Source organism: Zophobas morio, unplaced genomic scaffold (genome assembly GCF_036711695.1).
Source record: "Zophobas morio isolate AGI-343-1 ecotype UQ-CSIRO unplaced genomic scaffold, CSIRO_AGI_Zmor_V1 ptg000041l, whole genome shotgun sequence".
NCBI classification, from domain to species: domain Eukaryota; kingdom Metazoa; phylum Arthropoda; class Insecta; order Coleoptera; family Tenebrionidae; genus Zophobas; species Zophobas morio.
Window position 1 is genome coordinate 3,893,361 of NW_026972146.1, and position 10,889 is coordinate 3,904,249.

At 32.7% G+C, this 10,889-nt stretch overlaps 1 protein-coding gene across 3 annotated transcripts; it reads right to left on the reverse strand.

Annotated features, from left to right (window-relative positions):
• Positions 1 to 38: 38 nt before the first annotated feature.
• Positions 39 to 10,813, reverse strand: LOC135141004 (ADP-ribosylation factor GTPase-activating protein 2). Of its 3 annotated transcripts, none has more exons than XM_064071786.1 (8): positions 10,652 to 10,813; positions 10,377 to 10,568; positions 10,193 to 10,321; positions 9,959 to 10,069; positions 9,672 to 9,803; positions 1,109 to 1,392; positions 591 to 1,051; positions 39 to 542 (listed from the first exon to the last, which is right to left on the reverse strand). In XM_064071786.1, exons 1-8 carry the CDS (start codon positions 10,721 to 10,723, stop codon positions 394 to 396), a joined length of 1,530 nt encoding a protein of 509 aa, XP_063927856.1. In that variant the 5' UTR covers positions 10,724 to 10,813; the 3' UTR covers positions 39 to 393. The 3 variants fall into 3 exon arrangements, with proteins under 3 accessions (XP_063927856.1, XP_063927855.1, XP_063927857.1); XM_064071785.1 differs by having other exon boundaries at positions 591 to 1,066; XM_064071787.1 differs by lacking the exon at positions 9,959 to 10,069 and having other exon boundaries at positions 591 to 1,066.
• Positions 10,814 to 10,889: the final 76 nt, after the last annotated feature.

A 10,889-nucleotide genomic window follows, 5' to 3' on the forward strand; every position in this document is an offset into this window, starting at 1 on the left:
GTGGACACAAATTAGTGTTACTGGGTGTCAAATAAGTGTGACTTTTGGATAAATTTATTGAAAAAATCATGTACATGTATAATCTGTATTAACTGAGGCGTCGAGGTAAATGATAATCGTTCAAAAAAATAAATTCCATATACAAAAAACATAAAAATAAAATCTCCAACAAGATCTAGAGTAAAACAAATGGCACTGTCATACTGCTAAAAAATCTTGTTTAGTGACTTCATAAAAACTTTTAGAGTGCTATCAACAATGTCTATTTAATTACAACATTTAACCCCCTTACATAATAATATCAAGGCACATTTTCAATTGGAGATAACATAATTGTTTAAAATATTGCAAATGTGCCATGATGGATCTCTAACATTTTTCGTTCACTATTTGCTAGTAACCGTAACGTTCCTGTAGCGACGACATGACTCCATTGGCCAAAGAGCTGATTTTTCCGGCCACTTTGGTGACGCCTTGTCTGACGCTCTCTCGTACGTCCTCTAGGTCGTATGCTTGCAGCGAATGTGAACTGGGAGTAGCTTCTGCAACGAAAACACCTATAACAATTGTTGTTGTATCGTTTCACGTACCTTGGCCGTTGCCGAAAAACTCGGCTGAAGAAATACTGGAAGAACCCTGGAATCTGTTCAAATTCGCTTTAGTCTCGTAGTCCGTCTCTCGGTCGTTGAAGAACTGCTCGGAAGAAATGGCTTTTGCGTTCCCGAATTTCTTCTGAGCTACGTCGGTACTGGTGTCCACACTACTCCGTGACGATTTCTCCGGCGTTCGGTACGTCGTCTTTGGTTTCTCGACTGGGTCCTCCACGATAACCCAACTGTCCTTCTCGCGCTCCTTGGCGCTCTCCACCAAGAACGAGTCCAATTTGCTAGTCCGATTCATGTTAAAACCGGAACTGAACGAATACTCGTCAAAAAAGCTATCACTATCCGAAATGCGCAATTTCCCCAAAGAACTCAAAGTACTCGGAGCCGCCTGGACGTTCTCCTGCTCGATTTCCTTCATGTCGCTGAGAGCGGAGTGACTCACCCCGCTTGACAAACAAAAACTATTAGTTAGTTAGTTAGTTAGTTATTACTATTTTGGCTACCTTTTCGCGCTGACTCCCATTCCCAATCTTTCGAGCTGTTCGGCTTTTTTCGGATCTTGCTTCCTTAATTGTTCCTCTTTTTTTTGTTGTTCATTGCTGAGATCCTTGTAGGCCAGACGGACGGCAGCTTCGCGATCTTCTTGCTCTTTCAAGGACAAAGCGGCCGCTTTGGCGGCGTCTTCGAGAGCCCGAAGACGGCTTTCTTCCGCGATTTCGGCTTCTCGCTCCAAGTCGGCGAAGTTCGTCTTGACTTTGGTGGCGCCGAGGCCCTTCTTTGCCCCCAGCTTGTGATTTAAAAAATGAAATTGAAAATTCGCGCGCTTTGAAGTTGTTGCAACAACCGCCTGAGGCGCTACGTTTGACATTAAAAATTTAAACACGAAGTATGGATTGTCACTTTTTTATTAGATCAGAATTATTAGACGCAATTTTTTGATCAAGCAAACAAATGTTTTAATTTTGTCAGCATAGATAATTTGTCACATTCTGAAAAATCGAAAATTTTGAACTCCCAAGAAACTCAAGAAACCTCACATACTCAGATAACTTAAGAAATTCAAGAAATCACAGAAACTCTTAGATAACTTAAGAAATTCAAGAAATCTCAGAAACCCGAGAACCCAAGAAATTCGGGAAAATTAAGAAATCCAAAAAATCCAAGAAATTCAAAAAAATATTCTTAAAAAAAACAAAAATTTGGAAGAAAATTTTAATATCTCAAGAAACTCAAGACCAAGAAACTTAAGCAAAGCAAGAAATCCAAGAAATTCAAACTTCTTAAAACATATAAAAATTTTGGAAAATAAAAAATTTTTAACTCCTAAGAAACTTAAGAAACTCGAGAAATTCAAGAAGCCTCAGAAACGCAGATAACCCCGGGAAATCCAAAAAGTCTCAGAAGACCAAGAACCCAAGGAAAGCCAAAAAGACAACGAAACTCAGGAAACTCCGAAAGTTCAAAAACTCAAGAAGCCCAAGAACTCCGTGAACTTCAGAAATTCTAGGAATACAAGAAATTCAGAAAACCGAAATCTGTAAATTATTATCAATTTTCTAAAAATCAAAAATTTGGAATAAAATTTTAAAACCTCAAGAATCTTAAGCACACCAAAAAATCTAAGAAATTCAAAATTCTTAAATATATAAACATTCTGAAAAATAAAAAATTTTGCACTCCCAAGAAACATAAGAAACTTGAGAAATTCAAGAAACCTCGGAAATTCGGATAATCCTAGAAATCCAAGAAATCTCAGAAGCCCAAGAAACCAAGAAATCCCGGAAATAAAAAAAAACTCAAGAAACCCCAAACATTCGAAAAACCCAAGGAAATTTAAGAAGTCCAAAATTCCGAAGATTACGAATATTCTAAAACCTCAAGAAATCCAAGGCCAAGAAACTTACGAAGTCCAACAAATTCAAAATTCTTGAAATTATACACATTCTGAAAAATAAAAAATTTTGAACTCTCGAGAAACTCAAGACATTTAAGAAAGTCAAAAAATTCAAGAAATCTCAGAAACCCAACAGCCCAAGGAGTTCGAGAAAATTAAGAAGTCCAGTGGAACAACGAAATCCAAAAAATCCAAGAAATTGAAAAAACTCAAGAAATCCATGATTCTGAAAACTATAAATTAAAAAAAAAAAAAAAAAGAATTTGGAACCAAATTTTAGTATCTCGAGAAACTCAAGACCAAGAAACTTAAGCAAATTAAGAAATCCAAGAAATTCAAACTTCTTAGAACATATGAACATTCTGGAAAATTAAAAATTTTGAACTCCTAAGTAACTTAAAAAACCCGAGAAATTCAAGAAGCGTTAGAAACTCGGATAACAAGAAATCGAAAAATTCTCAGAAGTCCAAGAACCCAAGAAGTCTAAGAAAGACAGGAAATCCAAAAAGACAACGCAACTGAAAAAACCCCGAAAATTAAAAAACCCGAGAAGCCCAAGAACTCCAAGAACCCAAGAAAATCGAGGAATCCAACAAATTCGAGAAATCTAAATTTCTGAAAATTATCAATACTCTAAAAATCCAAGAAATTTAAGAAATCTCGAAAATCTAAGAGCTCAAGAAGTATAAGAAAACCCAGAAATCCAGTGGCACAAGAAATCCCAAAAAACTTAAAATAAAAACCAATAGGTCCAAGGAACCAAGAAATCCAAGGAATCCAAGAAGATTATAAACATTCTAAGAAAATAAAAATTTGGAACAAAATTTTAAAACTTCAATAACCGTAAGCACACCAAAAAATCTAATAAATTCAAAATTCTTAAACATATAAAAATTCTGAAAAATAAAAAAATTTGCACTCCCAAGAAACTTAATCCAATAAATTCAAGAAATTTCAAAAACCCAAGAGCCCAAGAAGTTCGAGAAAATTAAAAAATCCAGTGGAACAACAAAACCCAAAAAATCCAAGAAATTAAAAAAACTGAAAAAACCCAAGAGATCCAAGGATAAAAAATTTAAACCTCAAGAAACCTCAGAGCAAGAATCTTAAGAAATTCAAAATTGTGAAAAATATAAACATTAATTAAATTTCGAACTCTCAAGAAACTTAGAGTTTTCTTTCAACAACAGGAAAATTAAACATGTTTTCAGTTTCTTGTTGGGAAAAGAAGTCTTCGTATATTAAGAAAAAATGAACAAAATATTAGCCCCGCCCACCCACCCCTTCTCAATTGTGATGAATGTTTTATTCATCATGAGTTGAAGGGCGAAATTTAGTTTGCAAAATCGTTATTTCTCTACAAGAATATGAAATATTATATTATTAAAATGGTAGATTTTTTTAGAGAAATATTGATGTTACATTTAAACTCCGCCCTTTGGTCTGATTACGAATGAAAAACTCATCGCAGTTGAGATCGGGGCGGGTGGGTGGGGCTTAATCTTTGTTTTTTTTTATATGAAAAACTGAAAAATCTAAAAAGTGAAACTTCAAATCGAAAAACTGCAAAATCTAAAAATTTAATGAGTTACACATTGGAAATTTGAAGAAAGAAAAAAGAAAACTTGAAAAATTGCAAACAGAAAAACTGAAAAAATTGAACGGAACATTTAAAAATTGTAAATATAAAGACAATAAAAAAACCGAAACGAAAAATTGCACATGGAAAAATTAAAAATTGAAAACCTGAAAAACTCAAATTGAAAAATTGTAACTTGAAAACTAGAAAAAATGCAAATCGAAAAAACGAACGAACAAAAAAAATAAAAATATTATTTTATCACGTTTGCTCCAGTTTTTGATTTTTTAGTGGTTTTTTCTTATTTCTTTGGTGCGTTTTTTTTGTCTTTTTGTTAATTTTTTGTCATATTTTTACAGCCAAAGAAGTCTTCGAATGTTAAGAAAAAATGGACAAAATATTAGCCCCGCCCACCCACCCCTTCTGAATTGAGATGAATATTTTATTCATCATGAGTTGAAGGGCGAAATTTAGGAATGAAAAACTCATCACATTTGAGATTGGGGCGGGTGGGTGGGGCTTAATTTTTGTTTTTTTTTCTATGAAAAATTGAAAAATCTAAAAAGTGAAATTTCAAATCGAAAAACTGCAAAATCTAAAAATTTAATGAGTTACACATAGGAAGTTTGAAGAAAGAAAAAAGAAAACTTGAAAAATTGCAAACAGAAAAACTGAAAAAATTGGACGGAACATTGAAAAATTGTAAATATAAAGAAAATAAAAAACCGAAACGAAAAATTGCACATGGAAAAATTAAAAATTGAAAACTTGAAAAACTCAAATTGAAAAATTGTAACTTGAAAACTAGAAAAAACGCAAATCGAAAAAATGAAGGAACAAAAAAAATAAAAATATGATTTTTATCACGTTTGCTCCACTTTTTGATTTTTTTTTGGTGGCTTTTTTCTTATTTCTTTGGTCCGTTTTTTTCTTTCCTTTTGTTAATTTTTTGTCACATTTTTAAAGCCAAAGAAGTCTTCGTATATTAAGAAAAAATGGACAAAATATTAGCCCCGCCCACCCACCCCTTCTCAATTGTGATGAATGTTTTATTCATCATGAGTTGAAGGGCGAAATTTAGGAATGAAAAACTAATCACAATTGAGATCGGGGCGGGCGAGTGGGGCTTAATTTTTGTTTTTTTTTTTTCAATGAAAAACTGAAAAATCTAAAAAGTGAAACTTCAAATCGAAAAATTGCAAAATCTAAAAATTTAATGAGTTACACAGGAAATTTGAAGAAAGAAAAAAGAAAACTTGAAAAATTGCAAACAGAAATACTGAAAAAATTGAACGGAACATTGAAAAATTGTAAATATAAAGAAAATAAAAAACCGAAACGAAAAATTGCACATGGAAAAATTAAAAAATTGAAAACTTGAAAAACTCAAATTGAAAAATTGTAACTTGAAAACTAGAAAAAATGCAAATCGAAAAAATGAAGGAACAAAAAAAATAAAAATATTATTTTATCACGTTTGCTCCACTTTTTGATTTTTTTAGTGGCTTTTTTCTTATTTCTTTGGTCCGTTTTTTTTCTGTTCTTTTGTTAATTTTTTGTCACATTTTTAAAGCCAAAGAAGTCTTCGAATGTTAAGAAAAAATGGACAAAATATTAGCCCCGCCCACCCACCCCTTCTCGATTGTGATGAATGTTTTATTCATCATGAGTTGAAGGGCGAAATTTAGGAATGAAAAACTCATCACAATTAAGATCGGGGCGGGTGGGTGGGGCTTAAATTTTGTTTTTTTTTTCTATGAAAAACTAAAAAATCTAAAAAGTGAAACTTCAAATCGAAAAACGCAAAATCTAAAAATTTAATGAGTTACACATAGGAAATTTGAAGAAAGAAAAAAGAAAACTTGAAAAATTGCAAACAGAAAAACTGAAAAAATTGAACATTGAAAAATTGTAAATATAAAGAAAATAAAAAACCGAAACGAAAAATTGCACATGGAAAAATTAAAAATTGAAAACTTGAAAAACTCAAACTGAAAAATTGCAACTTGAAAACTAGAAAAAATGCAAATCGAAAAAATGAAGGAACAAAAAAAATAAAAATATTATTTTATCACGTTTGCTCCACTTTTTGATTTTTTTAGTGGCTTTTTTCTTATTTCTTCGGTCCGATTTTTTTTCTGTCCTTTTGTTAATTTTTTGTCACATTTTTAAAGCCAAAGAAGTCTTCGTATATTAAGAAAAAATGGACATAATATTAGCCCCGCCCACCCACCCCTTCTCAATTGTGATGAATGTTTTATTCATCATGAGTTGAAGGGCGAAATTTAGGAATGAAAAACTCATCACAATTGAGATCGGGGCGGGTGGGTGGGGCTTAATTTTTGTTTTTTTTCCTATGAAAAACTGAAAAATCTAAAAAGTGAAACTTCAAATCGAAAAACTGCAAAATCTAAAAATTTAATGAGTTACACATAGGAAATTTGAAGAAAGAAAAAAGCAAACTTGAAAAATTGCAAACAGAAAAACTGAAAAAATTGATCGGAACATTGAAAAATTGTAAATATAAAGAAAATAAAAAACCGAAACGAAAAATTGCACATGGAAAAATTGAAAATTGAAAACTTGAAAAACTCAAATTGAAAAATTGTAACTTGAAAACTAGAAAAAATGCAAATCGAAAAAATGAAGGAACAAAAAAAATAAAAATATTATTTTATCACGTTTGCTCCACTTTTTGATTTTTTTTTAGTGGCATTTTCTTATTTCTTTGGTCCGTTTTTTTTTCTTTCCTTTTGTTAATTTTTTGTCACATTTTTAAAGCCAAAAAAGTCTTCGTATATTAAGAAAAAATGGACAGAATATTAGCCCCGCCCACCCACCCCTTCTGAATTGTGATGAATGTTTTATTCATCATGAGTTGAAGGGCGAAATTTAGGAATGAAAAACTCATCACAATTGAGATCGGGGCGGGTGGGTGGGGCTTAATTTTTGTTTTTTTTTCTATGAAAAACTGAAAAATCTAAAAAGTGAAACTTCAAATCGAAAAACTGCAAAATCTAAAAATTTAATGAGTTACACATAGGAAATTTGAAGAAAGAAAAAAGAAAACTTGAAAAAATGCAAACAGAAAAAATGAAAAAATTGAACGGAACATTGAAAAATTGTAAATATAAAGAAAATAAAAAACCGAAACGAAAAATTGCACATGGAAAAATTAAAAATTGAAAACTTGAAAAACTCAGATTGAAAAATTGTAACTTGAAAACTAGAAAAAATGCAAATTGAAAAATGAAGGAACAAAAAAAAATAAAAATATGATTTTTATCACGTTTGCTCCACTTTTTGATTTTTTTTTGGTGGCTTTTTTCTTATTTCTTTTGTCCGTTTTTTTTCTTTCCTTTTGTTAATTTTTTGTCACATTTTTAAAGCCAAAGAAGTCTTCGTATATTAAGAAAAAATGGACAAAATATTAGCCCCGCCCACCCACCGCTGCTCAATTGTGATGAATGTTTTATTCATCACGAGTTGAAGGGCGAAATTTAGGAATGAAAAACTCATCACAATTGAGATCGGGGCGGGTGGGTGGGGCTTAATTTTTGTTTTTTTTTTATGAAAAACTGAAAAATCTAAAAAGTGAAACTTCAAATCGAAAAACTGCAAAATCTAAAAATGTAATGAGTTACACATAGGAAATTTGAAGAAAGAAAAAAGAAAACTTGAAAAATTGCAAACAGAAAAACTGAAAAAATTGAACGGAACATTGAAAAATTGTAAATATAAAGAAAATAAAAAACCGAAACGAAAAATTGCACATGGAAAAATTAAAAATTGAAAACTTGAAAAACTCAAATTGAAAAACTGTAACTTGAAAACCAGAAAAAATGCAAATCGAAAAATGAAGGAACAAAAAAAATAAAAATATGATTTTTATCACGTTTGCTCCACTTTTTGATTTTTTTTTGGTGGCTTTTTTCTTATTTCTTTGGTCCGTTTTTTTCTTTCCTTTTGTTAATTTTTTGTCACATTTTTAAAGCCAAAGAAGTCTTCGTATATTAAGAAAAAATGGATAAAATATACGCCCCGCCCACCCACCCCTTCTCGATTCTGATGAATGTTTTATTCATCATGAGTTGAAGGGCGAAATTTAGGAATGAAAAACTCATCACAATTGAGATCGGGGCGGGTGGGTGGGGCTTAATCTTTGTTTTTTTTTTCTATGAAAAACTGAAAAATCTAAAAAGTGAAACTTCAAATCGAAAAACTGCAAAATCTAAAAATTTAATGAGTTACACATTGGGAATTTGAAGAAAGAAAAAAGAAAACTTGAAAAATTGCAAACAGAAAAACTGAAAAAAATTGAACGGAACATTGAAAAATTGTAAATATAAAGAAAATAAAAAACCGAAACGAAAAATTGCACATGGAAAAATTAAAAATTGAAAACTTGAAAAACTCAAATTGAAAAATTGTAACTTGAAAACTAGAAAAAATGCAAATCGAAAAAATGAAGGAACAAAAAAAAGAAAAATATTTTATCACGTTTGCTCCACTTTTTGATTTTTTTAGTGGCTTTTTGCTTATTTCTGTGGTCCGTTTTTTTTTCTTTTGACAATTTTTTGTCACATTTTTAAAGCCAAAAAGCCTTCGTATATTAAGAAAAAATGGATAAAATATTAGCCCCGCCCACCCACCCCTTCTCGATTGTGATGAATGTTTTATTCATCATGAGTTGAAGGGCGAAATTTAGGAATGAAAAACTCATCACAATTAAGATCGGGGCGGGTGGGTGGGGCTTAATCTTTGTTTTTTTTTTCTTTGGACTGTACTCCTAATGTAAGTCATGTAGAATAACTTGTACTTCGCTTTTTCGAAAAACTGAAAAATCTAAAAATCGAAAATTAAAAATTAAAAACCCGTGAAACTTCAAATCGAAAAACTGCAAAATCTAAAAATTTAATGAGTTACACATAGGAAAATTGAAGAAAGTAAAAAGAAAACTTGAAAAATTGAAAAATTTTAACTTGAAAACTAGAAAAATGCAAATCAAAACAATGAAGGAACAAAAAAAAATAAAAATATTATTTTATCACATTAATAAGCATTTGGAAGTACTTAGTAAAAGCAAATAAAGAGCACTTACGTAAGCATTAGTAATAGCTATATAGATAAATCATTCAATTTAAGGCCATTGATACTGGAAACTGAAAGTATCGGCAACAATGTTTAGATTTCGGGCATATTTTTTAACCTTTAATTGAATAAAACATAACCTAAGTAAAAAAGTTCAGGGAATTTTTATTCTTCTGCATTGAATACCAACAAACTCACTAGATTTTCATGGCCAACCCTACTATATAAAGACCGTGAACTGAAATAGGTGAAAATTGGAATTATGGACTCATTGAACAGTTTTTGTTGCGTCAGAATATAACTAGAGTAAATTGATACTTTAGTGAGTCAAGGTTAACAAAAATTACTGGTTTAGTAGCAATTAAGCAAGTGGTAGGCGTAATTGCACAATATGGAATTTTTATCGAGCGTTTTTTATCACGAACTGTTGATAATAATTTTTTAACTCCTGAACATAAATGGGGCATTTGGTGTTTAATTACATTCACACGTCTTTACTTACGCCTGACTTTTTATTAGGGGGTTTTCTCGTAGTGATTGTGGATTTCCGCGGCTCTGAGGGGGCTGTAAAGTCGACCTTGGGGCCTTCATCTGGACTTTTAACATCCTTTTGCAGAGATTGTGATTCTTCAATCTAAAATCAAGTAGACTGACATTTCAGACATAACCTCACTTTTGTATTTAAAATAAATTCAATCAAGTACAAGAACAACGAAAAAACATTAACAAAGCAACTATAGTTGCCCCAATAGCTAAGTTATACCGTGCGTTTGCAAAAGCTGCACCTACTTTCTGTTGTTGTTGCAGAGGGGCGTCAGGAAGGGCAAAATTTTCCTGCTCCGTGAAGAAATCAACCTCTTTCTCGGCGGAACTCTCCTCAACATGGGGATGAACATGAAGCTAAGAATGTTAAATAAAAGAAAAGTCACAAAAACAAATTGTTACTGTGCTGGTGTTAGGACAAGCGACCTACCTTACCCAGCTAGACTTTACTTAAGTGCGCTTACACGAAATCGAACAAACCTGTGTGTTGGTTCTGAGGGAGTTGGCAGCTACTTGCTGCAACTTGTCTCGGTACAACTGAGCCGCCCTCGAGTTGTACTTCTTCTGGGCGTCTGTGGTGACACAGTTGTGTTGTGCAAAGAACTGGATCTGCGTAGTATTAATACCCAGTATTAGCACGAAATCGCGTTATTAAAGTACTTACAGCGTTGGAGTTGCCCCCTAGTTGCATCTGGCGCAACTGCATCCATGTCCAGTTGGTGTCAAGCTGCGTGGACCTCACAAACGTCAAGTGCACCCCCAGGCTTCGGTGCACAGCTGAGCAGTCGATGCAGATGAACACCCCGTAGGTGACGCTAGCCCAGGTCGGGTTCTTGGCGTTGCAATCAAAACATACCTGAAATAATCGTTCCAGGAATTCCAGACACGTCACACGTATAACCTATTTCCAGCGTTGGATTTCCAGATGTCTCAGCTTACTTTGTTTGCAGCGCTGGCCCTCAGTCTGTGAAAAACGGCCTCGATGTCTGTTTTGCTCGGCTGGGAGTCCATCGCACCAAAAAAATTTACCAACTTGACAAGTCTGTCACTTTCACGACACGTTGCCCTCACCTTGGCCTGTCAACACCGAGGGCGCCACTCTCGCTGTCTCTAACTACAACAATTAAATCGCGTCCGACTCACCTCGCGCATCGCTGTTTGTGTTCAATTAATTTTA

Bases quoted from the DNA above. Each gene is read 5' to 3' on its own strand.
- LOC135141004 (XM_064071785.1), bottom strand. From the start codon at position 10,723: ATGGACTCCCAGCCGAGCAAAACAGACATCGAGGCCGTTTTTCACAGA. The intron at 10,322-10,376 runs GTAAGTACTTTA...AATACTACGCAG, and splicing joins TAGGGGGCAACTCCAACGCT to ATCCAGTTCTTTGCACAACA. The intron at 1,067-1,108 runs GTAGCCAAAATA...ACTAACTAATAG, and splicing joins ATGGGAGTCAGCGCGAAAAG to TTTTTGTTTGTCAAGCGGGG.